Source organism: Chiloscyllium plagiosum, chromosome 21 (assembly GCF_004010195.1).
Source record: "Chiloscyllium plagiosum isolate BGI_BamShark_2017 chromosome 21, ASM401019v2, whole genome shotgun sequence".
NCBI lineage: Eukaryota > Metazoa > Chordata > Chondrichthyes > Orectolobiformes > Hemiscylliidae > Chiloscyllium > Chiloscyllium plagiosum.
Window position 1 is genome coordinate 29,789,206 of NC_057730.1, and position 19,272 is coordinate 29,808,477.

General features: G+C 39.1%; 1 protein-coding gene across 3 annotated transcripts in view; it reads left to right on the top strand.

Annotated features, from left to right (window-relative positions):
* unkl (unk like zinc finger) overlaps nt 1–19,272 on the top strand; it is a 125,423-nt gene that overhangs the window by 47,341 nt on the left and 58,810 nt on the right. For all 3 annotated transcript variants that reach the window (XM_043711632.1, XM_043711634.1, XM_043711635.1), the window contains exons 3-5: nt 9,526–9,702; nt 13,507–13,640; nt 18,425–18,560. In XM_043711632.1, coding sequence (XP_043567567.1) covers nt 9,526–9,702; nt 13,507–13,640; nt 18,425–18,560 — 447 coding nt within the window. The remainder of the gene's footprint in view (nt 1–9,525; nt 9,703–13,506; nt 13,641–18,424; nt 18,561–19,272) is intronic.

Genomic DNA, 19,272 nt, shown 5'->3' on the forward strand with positions numbered 1-19,272 from the left:
TTATGCTCACTAGCACCAAAATGCCTCCCCAGTGACGCTTCTATCACTTTTCCAGCTTCATTCCCTAAAATTAGATAAAGTACTGTCCCTTCCCTTGTCGGACTTAGTATATGTTGTCTTAAAAAAATCTCGTGGGCACTTTAAGAATTCTGCTGTCTGTGAGCCTTTCAGACTTTGTCCATCCTACTAAATTCTGGAGAAGTTAGAATACCCTATTTTTACCCTACTTAATTACTCTTTCCTCTCTGTTCTTGATATTTAAGATGACCAAGAACTTGAGAAAGCAGACACCTGAAACAACTTCTTTTGCTTCGTTCTCACTTGCTTCAGCTTGCCCTATTTTTACCAGGGAGCATTCTGGCATCCTATGTCCTACCTTTCCCCATTTGAGCATTATACCTTGATAGTATTGAAGCTACCTCTTTAAACGCAGGTGACTTTTAAATTGAAGTTTTGCTCGTTAATCTTTAATCCAACTTTTCCTGGTCTTGATCCTTTTTTATTTGAGTTAAATTGGCCCTTCATCCAATGAATTATTTTTACTCTGAACAGTTAAAACTGTTTCATAGCTAACCTTGACCATAGGATACTTTAAGCTCAATCCCCAAAGTGAGGTCCTACTAACATTTGATCCACTGGTCTGATTCTCTGGAACGAGGTCCAGCAATGCTGCTTCCTAGCTAGAAGCATTATGGTTTAGTTTGAGTTATAGTTCTGAGGAAAGAGACAAACTAGTTTGGAGATGGAAAAATTGACCTTTGAAGTTGCTCCTTGACAGTAAGTTGGTGCCAGAGTCTTGGTAAGAATTGAGGAGGAAATACTGAGTTTTCAAGAAATGTCTTCACATTTAAAAAAAACTTGACCTCAAATCTAAACCAATGAGGCAAATGGATAGACAATAAAGAGTAAGCTGTTGACAAATGCAGAACAACAGATGGAGCTTGCAGTTCATGGACACAGATCCCTGATCCTAGCAGAGCAAGTTGTACAAGTTATTTAGGATTTTCAAAAATTTTTCAGTGGCATGTGGGTATCACTGGTTGAGCCCATCTTTAATTGTTCTTGACCTGAGTGGCTTGTCTGAGTGGTTTTTAAAGGGCATTTAAGAGACCACCATATGTCTATGAGTCAGTAGTCACATGTAGCCGAGATCAAGTAAAGTGTCAGGTTCCTTCTCTAAAGGACATTAGTGAACATTCAATAATGGTCAAAAATCTTCAGGTTATTTTACTGATTTAAAATTTCACCATGGTGAGTTTGAAACCCATGTTCTCCGAACACTTGGGTCTCTGGGTTACCCGTGTTAACTCTGTCTGAGTTAACAAAAGCAAGAAAGCAGTCGCAGAGAGCAGGAGGTCATGAAGATATATTGAAACTATGTAAGATGCTAGTTAGCCCACAGATTTAGTGTGGCATCCAGTTCTGGTCATCTCGTAACAAGGCCTCACAGTGCCAGAGACCTGGGTTCAATTCCCGCCTCAGGCAACTGTCTGTGTGGAGTTTGCGCATTCTCCCCATGTCTGCGTGGGTTTCCTCCGGGTGCTCCGGCTTCCTCCCACAGTCCAAAAATGTGCAGGTTAGGTGAATTGGCCATGCTAAATTGCCCGTAGTGTTAGATGAAGGGGAATGGGTCTGGATGGGTTGCTCTTTAGACGGTTGGTGTGGGCTTGTTGGACCGAAGGGCCTGTTTCCACACTGTAAGTAATCTAATCTAATCTAAATAAGGAAGATGAGATTTTATTGAAAGGTATGTAGATATTAGATAATTGGGGTTGTTTATCTTGGAATACAGGGGACACTGAGTGGAAATTTCATTGAAGTGTGTACAATTGAGTTGATAAATGCCTATTTCCTTTTGGAGCTGTTCTCAACCAGGGATGTAGATTTAAAGTATTTAGCAGAAGGATTAAGGTGATGTTTGCAAAATATTTCTACTTAAACTCCAGTTAGGTCTAGAATTGACTGCCTGAAAAGATAGCTGTGGCAGAAATCCTTCATTTATTACTTGGATATGCACTTGGTGTATCTGCAAGTAGCTGCTTCCATTCCACTTTCAACAGATCCTGTATTAACATACTTAAAATCGACCTGTCTCCTAATTCAGAGCCTTTATTTCCAGGTCATCTTTGTTCATTATCATTGCAAACAGAAATCTGACTGAGTTATGTTCGCTATGACCAACCTACCTCTCCACTGACATTTATACCTATTGCCTCCATACCTTACCTATGCTTGATCTGGAGTGGTGCCCTTCAAACTTCAATTTTCTCTTCTGGATATGACCAATTGTAAATTTACAGCAATGCAAACCAAGAGCTGGAAAGGGGGATTAAGCAAAAAAAAAACTTTTTGTTGGCTGGTACAAGTATGTTGTGCTGATTGGCATATTAATTGTATGTTAATTTATTTCTGGTTGTGAGACATTGAGTTTGATCACTGAGAGTACTATGAAGACTTTTAGTTCCTGTTTTATAAAACAGAGGGTGGGGGGTACTTGAGGCAATGCAAAGTATAAACTGACATTTTATCAACTACGAGAGCACGAACTAACTGGGTATCTGAACTCTTAAAAGCTGAAGAATGAGCGGTGACCCATCATAGGTTTTTGTTAAAAGATAAAAGATTTTGTTAAGAGTAATGGCAGGGATTTTCCACTTGTGGGCAAGTTCAAAGCTAGAAGGCATCAAGTAATAATCGTCACTGGGAATAGAATTTATTTTCCTCCTCTCGAGAGTGAGGGAATAGAAAATGAATATAATTTATCAAACTAAGTTTTTGAGGGGGAAGGTAATATAAATTTAACATTATAAATAAAGGATAGGTGGGGACCCGAGTCGAGCACAGATGTTTTGAGTTGGCTGGACCTCATACTCTGTTTGTTGTGGTATTTATCTATGAACTGAATACAGTTATCATACAACTTTCATAGGCTTCTGTATAAATTGTTGCCTTTTTGAATGACGCACTAAATGCAAAACTTCCATTTTATCCAGAGTATATTACTTTATAGCAGTGAAATTAATATTCTGTAACCTCTCTGCTACTTATTTTTTATATTGAATTCCTAAATAATTAATTTAAATAGGCTGTCTTTCCAAAACCGAGGTTTGTAAATAGAATTTGGATTTCCTAGAAGCAAGTCAACATTTGTGAATTGTTTTGTTCAGAATGTATTATGAGCTGGGATGTTACACATGATAAATATACAGTGATCTTGATCATTTCTGTTAAGGAAATATTATTTGGAAATTAGAGACAACAGTATGCTGGTACTGATGCATCTGCCCATGACTGTATTGGTAGGACCGACCGTTGCACAGTTCTTTTGGAGACGAGGTCTATCTTCGCGTCAAATATCTTTCATTTCGTTGTTTGGTACTATCATCATGCTAAATAGGATAGATTTTGAAAAGAATCAGCAATTTAAAACTGAAGAACCATCAGGTGCTGTGGGCCATTAACAGCAGTAGAACTTCATTCATATGGCCTGGCACATTGTCCATTTGACCGCTGCCATTGAGCTGGGAGACCAACTCTGTTTCATTAAAAGTCAAGGACAGCATGCTAGAAGTAGCACTAGACATACTGTGCAACATTGTTGTACTTACATACCAAATAGAAGAAGCAGCTTTGATAGAGCTTTATGGTTCTGCAGCCAACAATCTCATCTCAGCTCTGTTGTTTTGCCACATCCAACCCTCTAATAATGAACAGTTAAGCAGCAGGTGTTGTCTCTGCCAATATCTCCATTCTTAATGACGGGGAGGGCCAGAACACTATTTTAAAATTCAAAGTAAAAGTGTTTGTATCCATCTTCAGCCAGAAGTGCCAAGTGGATGATTCATTTCAACCCCCTTCTGAAGACCCTTGCATCACAAATGTTAGTCTTCAACCAATGCAATACATTCCAAGAAACAAGTGAAGATACTGGACATGGCAGATGCTGTGGGTCATGCAACATAATGGCAAATGAAGACTATCTGCTCTCATAGCTATGATGTTCTAATATGGTTACAAAACTGGCAGCTACCCAACAAAATGGAATATTGCCATGTTTACCCTGGCTACAAAAAATAGGACAAATCAAACCCAGTTTACACCCCACTACTCTCGATTATCAACACTGTGATGAAAGGAATGAATGGAAGTGCTATCAAATGGCACTTTACTCAGAAATAACCAGCTTAGTGGTGTTTAGTTTGGACTGGGCAAACTCACTTAAAACCTCACTTTATGACAACCTTGGTTAAAATATGGACCAGAGAATTGAACTTAACTTGACATAAAGGCAGTGTTCATCAGAGTATGGCATTAAAGAGCCCTGTCAAAACTGGAATTGATGGGAATAGGGAAAAATCTCTGTGGTTGGAATCATATCAAGCATAAGGAAAGATGGCGATTGTTGGAGGTCGGTTATCTTAGCCACAGGATATCACTGCCATTGTTTCCTTAAGAGTGTCCTAGGCTCATCTGTCTTCAACTGCTTCATCAGTGACCTTCACTCTATCAAAAGGTCACACTTCTAGTTTGCTGACGACTGCACAATGTTCAATGCCATTCACAACTCTTCAGATACTGTAGTCCATATCCATATGAAGCAAGCCCAAGACAGCATTGAAGTTTGTGCTGATAATTGACAAATAACATCCCACCCCAAGTGCCGGGCAATGATCATCTCTAACAAGAGAGTATCGAACTACCTCCTCTTGAAATTCAACAACAACTTCATTACTGAATGTCCTAGGTATTTACTATTGACCAGAACTGAACTGGACCAGCACTATGATAAAAGGAATGAGTGGAAGTGCTATCAAATGGCACTTACTCAGAAATAACCAGCTTAGTAGTGCTTAGTTTGGACTCCCCAGATCCACTTAAAATCTCACTTTATGACAGCCTTGACTAAAATGTGGACCAGAGAATTGAACTTTACTTGACACAAAGGCAGTGTTCATCAGAGTGTGGCATTAAAGAGCCCTGTCAAAACTGAACCATGAACAGTCATAAAAATACTGGAGCTACAAAAGGAGGTCAAACTAATTCCTGGGATAGCAAGACTGATGTATGACGGGAGCCTGGATCGTTGAGAATTGTATTTATGAGAGTTCAGAAGATTGATGAAGGGAATCTCATGGAAACTTAGAAAATTTTAACAGGGCAAGACCGAGTATGTCCCAGTAACCAGGGGGTCATGGAATAATGATTAGGGGTAGCCCATTCAGCACTGAGATGAGAATTTTCTTCACCCAGAAAGTTGAAGCCTGTGAAATTCTCTGCCACCAAAAGTGGCTGAGGCCAAAACATTGCATGTTCTCAAAAAGGATTTAAATATAATTTTTGGGGCTAAAACGATCAAAGGAAATGTGGAGAAAATGGGATGGAGGTACCGAGTTGGATGATCATCCATGATCACATTGAATAGTGACGCAGGCTGCGAGGGTGAAATGGCCCAGTCTTCCTATTTCTTGTGCTTTTGAGTCAGACTCCAGGAATTCTGTGGCAAGCAACTTACCTCCTGTTTCCTCATTACAAAAACAGAAATTATTGGATAAACTCAGCAGCTTGGATAAACTCAAATCTATGGAAAGAAAGAGTTTCGGGTCCAGTAAAACAAAACCATGACCTATCAGATTTAACCAATTAAGCATACAGGTTTCTTGTGCATTATGAACTGCTGTGATTATTCAAAATTTGACAGTCTTGCATTGTTTTGGTGAGACAAAAGCCTTCAGCTACATGCCTCTCTTCAAAGCAAGGATTTGACAGTGAACGTTTAAAATTCACCATTTCATCCTAAATTGTTCGATTCTGTAGTTGCTGAAATTGCTTTTTTGATCTTGGAGAGTTAACAGGGACTGCCTCCTGTATGTAACCTTTTACAGTTCAATAATCAATGACGTAAAAAGATTTGAGGCATAAGTATTTGTTTCTATTTGGATAAAGTAAACTAAGGTAAGTGAAGTCACCATAGTCTTAACAGATCATAGAGCTTCTCTCTCATTAGAGAGACATGATTGTTGGTGGTTTAAGTTGCAGGTCACCATGCCTCCGGTGAGGTGAGAGTTTATAGAGGAGAGTCCTTCATAGTAACCTCAGTTGGTGCAGGAACCACTCTACATTGCAAACCAGCTGTCCAGCCAATTGAGATTTTCATACTAAGGATGTTACAAAGTGCTTTCTAGTTAATAATATATTTTCTGCAGTAAAGAAATTGTTCTCATGTTTTTTAAAAAAAGTAAGCCAATTTATGGACAGCAGATTTCCACAAGAGCATCATGTCAATGACCAGATAATCTGCTGTTGTGATTTTTGATTAAAGGATACATTATCTCCTGAAGACTAAGGATAATTTCCCCTCCTCTAATTAAAAATAGCACAGTGGGGTCTTTTTTTATTTTTGCCTGGGAATCTAGGATCTCTGATTAACATCTGTCCAAAAGATATCACCCTGCTTGTGTGGATACATTTCTTCTTGATTCAAATATTTATTTAAAATTTATCGAGCACTCCACAATGCTGTGAAAGAACTTTTTGCTACCATCTTTGGTTTTTTTCCCCCACTCCTGGTGACAATATTCATGGTCTACAATATGGTTTAGCACCTTTTTAATGTAAGAAAAATCCAAATGCTCTTAGGTGTAACAAAGATTGATGCCAAGACAGAAAGAAAGGATAACAGCACCAAGTGCACAACAAAGAATAGTACAGCAGAGGAACATGCCCTTCATCCCACCAAGATGGGTGGCACAGTGGCTCTTTTAACTGACCCCTTTTTACCTTAAACCTATGTTCCCTAGTAGTAGAAATTTCTACCTTGGGAAAAAGTCCTGACCATCCATTCTATGCATGCCTGTCATAATTTTGTAAACTGCTGTCAAGTTGCTGCTCGTTCCTTGACGTTCAAGTGAAAACAATTTAAGTTTGTTTGTTTTCTCCTCCTAACTATTACCCACCAAACCTGGCAACATCATAGTAAACGTAAACTGTTTCTGTACCCTCTCCAAAGCCTGTACATCCTTCTGGTAGTATGGCAACCAGAACTGTACACGGTATTCCAAATGTGGCCTAACCAAAGTTCTACATACCTGCAACACGACTTTCCAGTTTTTATACTCTACTCTGTCATGACTGATGACGACAAGCTTGCCAAATGCCTTCTTAACCATCATCTCCATTTGTGTTGCCATTTTCAGGGAACTGTGGACCTGTACGCCTGGATCCATCTATACTGATGGCAGGTATGATTCCAATCAGATATGACCCAATCAGAAGTTTGTCTCGTGATAACCTTTTGATTCCAGTTTTGCTAGGGCTCCTTTTTGCCACACTTGGTCACATGTTGCCTTGATGTCAAGGGTTGTCACTCTTAGCTCATCTCGGGAATTCAGCTCTGTTGTCCAGCTTTGAACCAAGGTTGTAACGACGTCAAAAGCTGAGTGGCCCTGGTGGAACCAAACTAGATGTCACTGAGCAGGTTATTGCTGAGCAGTTGTTTTTGGTAACTCTGTTGGTGACACCTTCCATCACTTTACTGATGATGGAAAGTGGACTGATGGGGAGGTAATTGGCTGAGTTAGATTTGTTCTACTTTTTGTGCAGAGGACATACCTGGATAGTTTTCCATATTCAGGTAGATGCCATCATTGTAACTGTCCTGGAACAGTCTAACTATTTTTCAGGAATAAATTTGTTTTGGCGTTGTTCTACTGCCTGTCTGTCGTCTTCTAGTCTAGGGCTTTCCACCTTGCTGTTTACCACACCAATCTTTATGCCATCTGTGAACTTACTGATCATGTTGCTGACGTTCATGTCGAGATTGTTACTAAACACCATGAACAGCAAAGAACCTAGCACCGAACCCTATGGTATTCCACTAAAGGTCCTGAAAATTGGGACCACTACATTGTGAATATTAGCTTGTAATTCTGTTTAGCTGTTCATTCATGTTGAACATGCATTCATCATTTCCTGGAATAACTGTATTGATAATATCTACCTGTCAAAACAGCAACACAAATTATCAAAGTGCCAATGTATTATTATATGTCACTGAGCCAGTTTTCGATGTCTAACTTTTCCCCCCTTAAGCTGCTTTTGGGAGTTGCATATCCCTGACGATGGGGAGGGAAAGCTTGGAAGAATGAGTTCGGAAGCATTTTGACCATCGTTAATACGTGAAGTTTTGGGGAAGAAAATAGAAAATGTTTCTGGGTTCATCAAAAACCTAGAACTTCATATTTTAGTCACAGAATCAAGGGATATTTTTGGCTAGATCTTGTTTCCATGAACACAAATTTCCATAAATGCGTATGAAAGAAAGGTTTTAGGCTAAAGGCATAACTTTAAGTTGCTGAAGTAATCAGAAGGACATATTCTTGCACTATGGGAGGCAGTGGCTTAGTGGTATGATTGCTAGACTATTAATCTAGAAACTCTGCCAATGTTCTGGGGACCTATGTTTGATTCCAATAATAACAGATGGTGAAATTTGAATTCAGTAAATGTATCTGCAGTTAAGAATATACGATGACCAGCTGGTACACTTATGACCTTAAGGGAAGGGGAATCACTTGGTCTTTCCTCCATGTGATCCAGACCCTCAGCAGTGTGGTTGACTTAAATGCCCACTGGCCAGTTTGGGGTGGGTAATAAGTGCTGGCCTAGCCTGAGAATAATGTTTGTTTTTGAAAAGCTACAACCTTGCATCAACCTTACAATCTTACCTAACATATATTAATTATATGTTTCCAAGGCAGATCCAAAAATAACATTGTGATTTGAAGCCTGTAAATCATATTGATTATACCCAAAGAGTTCAGGCCTTGGAATGTACATTTTCAACACTAATCCACTTCAAATCATGTCATGAAGAGGGAATGAACTTAATGTGTGTGTGATGCAGTTGTCAACTAAGTGCTGACAAAGTGAAGGGTCATGCAACCTTTGTTGACTCTTAACTGCCTCTGAAATGGCTAACCATGCTGTGTAGTCAATGGAAATTAGCAATGGGCCACAATGAACCCATCTTCGATAAGTGGGATAAAGTTTGGATGAGTGTGTATGAGAGAATGCAAACTTGCTGAATAGTAGCCAATTGTGCAACTTTTCTATTTGTTAACCAATTACGTTATTTTCTTTGATATGAAGTTAATTTGCTTTTTCTTCTCTGATGCAGTTGTACAAAAGGCCAAATAGATTTCACAGTCCCAGCCCTCTTGTTCTTGATTTGTGGTCTCAGTGGAATGCTAATCCATTTTTAAATGTGTATGCTGTTCTTAATCTTTAAACATCCAAGGAGCCTGAGATGATGAATTTCTGATTCAGTGCCACATGAACATGAAACTGTTTTTCCTAATAAATGACACTGGAAAATGAGGGGTATCTATCATTTTGAATTGTTACAAAAAAAAAGTCAAGTTTGTCTTGTGATGTATTTGTCAACGTGTCTATGCAGTGTTTAAAATATGTATAGAACAAGTACAGGAGAATTGCAGATAATGTGATCAAACTGTATTTCTTTTATAGTTGTCCATATCTCCATCGAACGACTGGGGACACAGAAAGAAAATACCATCTACGCTATTATAAAACTGGTACATGCATCCATGAAACAGATGCTCGTGGGCACTGTGTGAAAAATGGGCTTCACTGTGCGTTTGCTCATGGTCCACATGATTTACGTCCCCCAGTATATGACATAAGGTACTTTTAGTTTATACAATTACAATTATATTCTGGCTACTTGTAAGCTCGTATACTTGTGCTTGTAATATATTGTCTGAATTGTCTTCAGGTTCTGTTCCTCAAATTACACACATTATGCAAATAAAATTCACTCTGATTTTAGCCATATCTCTCTCGCTCTTTTTTTGTTTTAAACCGCCTGTTCTTTAATGGGGTGTTGGTGTCATTGGCAAGGCCAACATTTGTTATTTGTCCCTAAATACCTTGAACAGAGTGGCTTGTTAGGTCATGAAGCGAACAGTTTCAAGAGTCAGCTGTAGATTGGTAATTCTATGTAGGCCAAGCCGGTTAAGACTGGTAGGGTACTTACCTAAAGGAAATTAAAGAATCAGATGGTGTTAATAGAATTAATTTTAGTTGCCATGATCACCATTGTTGAGATGAGCTTTCAGTTTTATATTATGCAGCTGTTTCAGTCGGATTTGAGCACATGTCTTCAGAGCATTTGCCTGGACCTCTGGATTACTCATCTCGTGACGTTACCACTACATCACTACATGAATCCATTGCAGATTTCTTGTTTGTCTCCAGCAAATCCTCTGTGCTGTAATGCCTATGAATTCACCAGTGGGCTGCATCCCATAACAACATATAAAACAGGAACAGAAGTAAACCATTTCAGTAAAACATTCCACAAGGTTCTGCGTGATAGACTGGATAGTAAGGTTAGAACACATGAGATCCGCGGGGAGCTAGTCACTGGATACAGAATTGGCTTGAAGATAGTAAGGCAGAGAGTGGTGGTAGAGGGTTGCTTTTTGGACTTGTGGCCTGTGACCAGTGGTGTGCCACAAGGCTCAGTGCTACGTCCACTTTTTGTTTGTCATCCATATAAAGGATTTGATTGTGAATTTAGAAGATATGGTTACTAAGTTTGCAGATGGCATGAAAATAGGTGGTGTAGTGAACAGTGAAGAAGGTTATCTTGGAGTCTATCTTGGGATCGAGAGTGGCAGATGGGGTTTAATTTAGATAAATGTGAGGTGTTAAATTTTGGTCATACAAATCAAGGCATGACTTATACAACTGATGGTAGTGCCCTAGGAAGTGCCAAACAGAGACCTAGGGGTGCAAGTGCCTAGTTCCTTGAAAGTGAAGACATAGATAGACAGGTGAAGAATACATTTTGCATGCTTACCTTCATTGGTCAGTTCACTGAGTATAGGAATTCGGAGGCCATGTTGTGGCTGTACAGGACATCGATGAGGCCACTTTTAGAATAATGTATACAACTTTGGTTGTTCTTCTATAAGAACTTGAGAGGATGTAGAAAAGCTTTACTGGCACTGGAGGGTTTGACTTCCAGGGGCTAAGTAGGCTGGGGCTTTTTTCCTTCGAGCGTCAGAGGCCAAGGGGCGACCTTGTAGAGGTTTACAGAATCATGAAGGCCATGAATGGGGTGAATAGTCAAGGTATTTTATCAAGGCTGGGGGACTCCAAAACTAGAAATAATGGGTTTAAAGTGAGAAGAGAAAGATTTTAAAAAGACCTGATGGGTACCTTTTTCATGCAGAGGGTGCTGCATGTATGTATTGAGCTGCCAGAGGACGTGGTGGAGGCCGTTACATTTACAACATTTAAAAGGCATCTGGATGGTCTATGATTAGGAAGGGGTTAGAGAGATATGGGCCAAGTACTGGCAAATGGCACAAGGTCAGATTGGTATGTCTGGTCATAGAGTCATAGAGATGTACAGCATGGAAACTGTACATGCTGTACATTCGGTCCAATTCGTCCATGCTGACCAGACATCCCAACCCAATCTAGTCCCACCTGCCAGCACCCGGCCCATATCCCTCCAAACCCTTCCTATTCATATACCCATCCAAATGCCTCTTAAATGTTGCAATTATACCAGCCTCCACCACTTCCTCCAGCAGCTCATTCCATACCCATACAATCCTCTGCGTGAAAAAGTTGCCCCTTAGGTCCCTTTTATGTCTTTCCCCTCTCATCCTCAACCTATGCCCTCTAGTTCTGGACTCCCCGTCCCCATGGAAAAGACTTTATCTATTTATCCTATCCATGCCCCTCATAATTTTGTAAACCTCTATAAGGTCACCCCTCAGCCTCCGACACTCCAGGGAAAACAGCTCCAGCCTGTTCAGCCTCTCCTTATAGCTCGAATCCTCCAACCCTGGCAATATCCTTGTAAATCTTTTCTGAGCCCTTTCAAGTTTCACAACATCTTTCTGATAGGAAGGAGACCAGAATTGCAAGCAATATTCCAACAGTGATGTAACCAATGTCCTCTACAGACGCAACATGATCTCCCAACTCCTGTATTCAATACTCTGACCAATAAAGGAAAGTATACCAAACACCTTCTTCACTATCCTATCTACCTGCGACTCCACTTTCAAGGAGCTATGAATCTGTACTCCCAGGTCTCTTTGTTCAGCAACACTCCATAGGACCTTACCGTTAAGTGTATAAGTCCTGCTAAGATTTGCTTTCCCAAAATGCAGCACCTCACATTTATCTAAATTAAACTTCACCTGCCACTTCTCAGCCCATTGGCCCATCTGATCAAGATCCTGTTGTCATCTGAGGTAACCCTCTTCGCTGTCTACTACACCTCCAATTTTGGTGTCATCTGCAAATTTACTAACTGTACCTCTTATGCTCGCATCCAAATAATTGATGTAAATGACAAAAAGTAGAGGACCCAGCACCGGTCCTTGTGGCACTCCACTAATCACAGGCCTCCAGTCTGAAAAACAACCCTCCACCACCACACTCTGTCTTCTACCTTCACAGCAAATGAGTTAGACTGAAGGGTTAGTTTGCTTACTATGTGATTCTATGCTCCTTGAACCTGTTCTGCTAGTCATTAAGATCATGACTGATGTTGTATTTCAAATTCTGCATTCCCATCAACCATCTCCCTCTCCGCAATAACCTGATTCTCTTGCCTAACAACATTATATACACCTCTGCCTTAAATATTTAGTGACTGCACCTCCAGTCCTTCCAAAGTCTTTCAATCATCTGAGGAACAAAAAAACTCCTCCTCTTCTTGGCCATAAAACAGCAAGCCTAATTTTAAAATGCTGTCCCAAGGATAACCAGTTCTTTCCATGCAAAATATGTTGGTTGTTTGCAGATTTGCACTGTTAAAAAGAAACGTTAAAACATGGATTGTGGATTTTATATGCAGCATGGCATTATGTTGTGTACCTGAATACGTATTGTTGTGGTTATTGACTGGGATTGTGATTGCAGTGAATGACTACAAGTTATACTTAAACAATCATTAGATTGAAATGTGTTTGTATATTCAGGCTTGTTTAATAGACTCATTTCAAAGTTCTGCTAACTTCTGTACATCTGAGAATCCACTACAATGATGTTGTGCAGTCAAAGGATCTATAATTGACTTTTTTCCTGAATTTTTAGAATTCCCTTTGAAGCTTAAAGTATTAGTCATAAAAGAAAATTCACACAACTGATTGCATGGTCTTTGTAAATCCACCTGGAAGAACCCAAAATGCTGATACCTCTGCAGCATCCTCCCTATCTCAAGTCCCCAGAAGAAAAAAACCCAACAGGTATCCACTCTGGATGTTTGTTCCATAATTTGTGTTCATCCAAATGCTTAATGTTCGTACTCCCATCCTACCCCCATTTTCCACCCTGCCAACTCTTTAAGAATTTCCACATAGACCAGGTATGTCCCAGATGAGTTAAGTCCTGTGACCATTTGAGCACAGAATTTTAAAATCCAATACCCAATAATTTAAAGCACTATTTTATTTATAGGGAACTCCAGGCACAGGAAGCACTGCAGAATGGTCAGCTTGGGGCAGGAGAGGGCCTTCCTGATCTACAGCCAGGTGTGCTGGCTAGTCAAGCCATGATAGAAAAAACGCTGTCTGAAGATGCAAGATGGCAGGGTAAGGAATGTGTTTCACCCATTTAAGCTGGGAGCATTTATGAAATGTCATTTCAAGCTTATTCTGTCTCTAGGTGCAATTGTATTTTCCATGTTAATTCAATAGCTTTATGTATTCATCGTCTTAGTTCTTTGTACAAAGCAACATAAATTTTATATTTGTATAGCTCTTTATCACATTAAACCTCTTTTAAGCCAAGTGTACAGTTAACTCATGTATAAATAATCCAGAGGATCTTCATTCATAATCGCAAGTATGAATTCAAATCCTATTACAGTTTGAGAGAATTAAGTTTATTTACGTAAAAATCACTAAGGATGACAGACTGTGAAGCTGTCAGATTGCCATAAAAATAGAACTGATTCACGAATGTGTGAAGAAAGTCATGTGGTGAGCCACTTACTCAGTGCTGTGTCTGTATGTGTTTCCCTGTTCAGTTCAAAATACCACTCTTTTTTCCAAAAAATCTCTCACTATGAGCCCTACTGGCAAAATCTTCAGTCAAAATTCTTCTCCTTTTTGTCCTGATATCCTCCAAATTCCATGTTCCTACCTGGTCATGAAATCTGCATGCTGGTCCATGCCACTAATGATTACTTCTATTGAATAAGTAGGAAGAAAAGATATGTTCAAAATATCTTATAGCATAACTGAATTGCACAATTATGAAAATGTTTTGCAGCATGCTTCTAATGTTAGACAAATCACTGATTATAACAGACATTTTTAAAAAAAAGGTTTTCTTGGAGCTTCACTTGAAGGCAATTAACTTTCATGAAGAATAATTTAATGTTCATTTTAAAATGATGACAAGGATTAATTCTCCATTGAATAACTCTGGCATTAATTAATATATAATTGGAGATTGTCACCTTTTTGATCTCCTTAGAATCTACAAGGTAGGTATCCACCAGGAGGACTTGAATGATTGGGGTAATTCCAATGCCTCAAAACTAAGCAAAACGTAGATACCATTAATAAATCTCAGGAGCAGTTGGAAAGTACTGGTCTCGAGGTAAAGAGGTAACTAATACACACGAGCCAGTTTTGATTCTAGTTGTTTGCAGAGTTGCCTTCATTGTTGCTGAGATAATGTGGGTTGTGGAGCTGAGGCCAATTCTAACTCCCTGTTACCTACTGGTGGAAGCAGAAGCACATCTATGTCTTGAATTTTGAAAGAATAAGTGTTTGCTCTGATATTCCTGCTGTTGAAGAGTGCTATAGTTGATGATTGAAGCACACAAATGTCCACTTTTGGGAGAGAGCTAGTGCAATAATGCCGTAAAAGGTCACTTGGAGGAGGAAAAATTGGCAAGAAGAAGAAAATTATTTTAAAATAAACAAACGTATCATATAATTGTGTTTTCCTTTTCCAAATGCAGTCAGATGCTGAGTGCTTGCAGCATTGTCTGTTTTTATTTCAGATTTGCAGCATCTGCAGTGCTTCGCTTTGGTATGAGTTAATTTGGGAGTTCATGTCATAATTGAAAATCATTTGTGCATGAAATATTGCGGTCTTGCTCCTTTCAAAGATTGTTGAGATTGATTAGGAGACATGTACGTTTGTGGCTGAATTTTTGTTTTTAACTAGTGCAGTCAGTCAATAAACAGTGCAAGTAGTAAACACTGCCATCTGCTGGATAGGTGAGTCTCGTAAGAATGCCTCCATTATTAATATGCAATAATAAACAAAACTTGGTGTCTCTTCATGCTATTAACAACAGTAAGTGCAAGTCTGATTTGTTGAAGTGATGCAGTGTATATTTATGTTTTTCTTTGTTAACTTTTTTTCTAATAATTAGAGAAATAGATTAATATAAACCTTGCAAGAAACTATGAAAACCAAAAGAACTGCCGATGCTGGAAATCAGAAACAAAACCCAAAATTGCTGGAAAAACTCAGCAGGTCTGGTAGAAGGATCACTGGACTCAAAATGTTAACTGATTTCTTTCCACATGTCGCCAGACCTGCTGAGCATTTTCAGCAGGAAGATCCCATGTTTGTTTAAAGCCCACAGTGAATTTGCTGATCTCAGCACCAAGGAGTGAACCTGAGAATTCGGGCTTCTTCTGTCCTTGGGGCCCAATCTTTTACGCTTAGGCTGTATCACACTTGCATCCTGCACCCCTGCCCTGCCTTACTCTGGCCCCCCTTATCCTATCTCTCTGCACCAATTCCTCTGCTCTCCCTGCCCCACTTCTCTACAGTCTGTCTCTCACTCTTGTCTTTCATCCGACGGTGTTGTGAGCTTACATGAGATTTTTGTTAACTAAATGTTTATTGTGGACAGATTCTTTGCCTTTAGAATTGGTGAAGGATTATTGAGCAGATAGCCACTCTTGGAGATGGAAATATGAATGCCGAAAACAGAGGGTGAAGGATAAAGAGCAATGTAAAGAATGAAAAGTAACATATAATCTTTGCTGGATAGCACATAAAAGTACACATTTCCAATTAAAATTGTTCAACTACTATCTCCATACAATCCTAAAGTGGGTGGAGGCTGGTACAATTACAGCATTTAAAAGACATCTGGATGGGTATATGAATAGGAAGGGTCTAGAGGAATATGGGCCAAGTGCTGACAAATGGGTTAGGATATCTGGTTGGCATGGACGAGTTGGACTGAAGAATCTGTTTCCATGCTGTATATCTCTCACTATGATTGCACTTAAGATTGCTCTGTTTTCAAATTAAAGAGTTCACTGTAGGGCATTGATTTAAGTTATAGTATTCATTCATCAAGATCCACTGAATTCCTCAAGAAAGCAGAATGTTAGTGCCACTTTCTTTTCTTGTTGCTAATATGGCATTCTGGATTCTGGCTACCTGGATTTATGTTTAGTTCTGTCACAGTTATAAATGCATAAAGAAATAGGTTTAAAATTCCACAACAAGAATGTTAACCGTAATATAACAAGCAGGGCAAAGTGAAGCACTGTCACCTGTGCACTTGTGTGTAACATAAGCTAAATAAACAGTGGAAAAGCTCTTTTTGCTGAGGGATGGACCAATCTGTCCTTTACCATGCAACCTTGAGTTTGATGTTTTTTATCAGCAGCTTGTTCTCTACCTTTCTCACCATTTACATCTTGACAACAGCTTGTCAATTTTTCAATAACTTCATTTTCAATAGCAATAGCAAGCCACTTCACAGGAAAATGATCAAATGAACCCAGACCTAACTATAAGTTAAAGTGGGAGGTTTCGAGCAGAGTCATTGAACGCAGAGAAGAAAATAGTGGCCTAGGACAGAATGAAAGTTAGGACCAAGATAACTGAAAGTACAGTCACCAACAGTGGATCAATTGAAAGTAAAGATTGATGGAAAATGTCAGATTTGGAGGAAGCTTTTTCAAACTTTATGGGGCTGGTGGGGATTAGAGATATGGAGGGGCGAATCTGTGGAGCGAACGTGAAAATAATGAAAATTCAAAAATTGAACTTTGGAGAATGACGCTTGTGCTTTCCTTTTCATCGTTTATAATTTAACAGAGCTATTTAGGACCTTACTCGTTCCGTACATTTAGTTACACATTTTATGAATTACAAAAGGTAAGTAATTTTGAATTGGTAATTTCATGCAACGTATTTAAACAAATTGAAGGTGCATTGTAAGCTCCTGATGATTTTTATTATTCTGCTTATTCTTGGAGGAACCAGAGGACACAGTTTAAAAATAAGGGGTAGGCCACTTAGAACAGAGTTGAGGAGAAACTTCTTCACCCTGAGAGTGTGCGTGTATGGAATGCTCTGCCCCAGAAGGCTGTGGAGGCCAACTCACTGGATACTTTCAAGAAAGAGTTGGATAGAGTTCTTAAGGATAGTGGAATCAAGGGTTATGGGGATGACAACCACCTGATGAAGGAGCAGCACTCCGAAAGCTAGTGTGCTTCCAATTAAACCTGTTGGACTGTTACCTAGTGTTGTGTGACTTTTAATTTTGTACACCCCACTCCAACACCGGCATAGAACATAGAAGAATACAGCGCAGTACAGGCCCTTTGGCCCTCGATGTTGCGCCGATCCAAGCCCACCTAACCTACATTAGCCCACTATCCTCCATATGCCTATCCAATGCCCGCTTAAATGCCCATAATGAGGGAGAGTCCACCACTGCTACTGGCAGGGCATTCCATGAACTCACGACTCGCTGAGTAAAAAACCTACCCCTAACATCTGTCCTATACCTACCCCCCCTTAATTTAAAGCTGTGCCCCCTTGTAATAGCTGACTCCATACGTGGAAAAAGATTCTCACTGTCGACCCTATCTAAACCCCTAATCATCTTGTACACCTCTATCAAGTCACCCCTAAACCTTCTTTTCTCCAATGAAAACAACCCCAAGTGCCTCAGCCTTTCCTCATACGATCTTTGGCATCTCCAAACCAATGTAGTGAGATCTGTACACCACGTAGTTCTATTCTTGCAATTTAGAATTCTTTTAAATTGGTCAGAACTGTTTCTTCCACTTGCATTTTCCATTAAAGAAAACTCTTATGGAATGATATTTTTGTTTTATGCTTCCTTGGCAGAATGTATAGTTGTCAAGATAGCTGATGAAAAGAATTATAATACCACTTTTTTATATTGATGTTGGAATGTACTTAAGTAAGGGCTTCAGTGCAATGCAATGAATATTTAAATATGAGATATTGGGTGGGTTCATGCACTTGTATGGATTTTTTTTTATTTTTCAACAAAATTCAGTTTTCAAAAGTGCAGAATATACTTCAGATATTTTGGACTTTTTAGCTATGACAAAATATATTTATTTTACAGAAACAAACTTTGTACTAGCAAATTATAAGACCGAACAGTGTAATAAGCCACCTCGACTCTGTCGACAAGGCTATGCCTGCCCTCATTATCATAACAGCCGGGACAGAAGAAGGAACCCTAGAAAATTTAAATACAGGTAAAGAATCTATTTTATTCTTGCAGGCAGGGCTGTTTGTTTCCTCATAATTTTGACTTGTATCTGACCATTAACCCCTCACCACTACCTGCCAAGGTATATCCATTTGTAATATTTAGAGCATACGTTGAGTGTTTTTTTTAGATTTTGAAGTATCACTTCAAATTGTGATTTTTATACCAAATTAAAACACAACCATACGTTCTGTGCAATCTGGCAGGGAGCTTGTTAAGAATAAGGCAGTTGGTTAGGCACTTTTTAACTGCCTATCCTAAAAGTTTCCATTTTAATTAAATTATCATATTCACTGACTGCTCAGTGGCTTTGTCTGCAACTTTCAACATCATTTTCTGGGCATAAACCTCACTGGAAAGCTTTGTCAATTCTGATGTGTTAAAGTAGTAACTATAACGGCTGAATGGGAAGCCATTCACTGTCAAAGAGTAGGACAGAAAATGGGAATTTCTGGTTTGAAATTTAACAGACTGTAAATATTAGGGGGAGGAGTGATGGAGACCGAGATTTATTTTATTTTAATATGAATTATTGAAAGTTCTGTTTTTTTTGGATTTTTGCATTTGTAATGTGGATTTTGTGTTGAAAGTTAAGAATTAACTGTTTAATATTTCTGTGGTCATGATTTATGAAAGCCATTCTTGAGGCCTAACTTTAGAATTAGTAGCTTGTATTTACAAGGGTAGTATGTTATAAC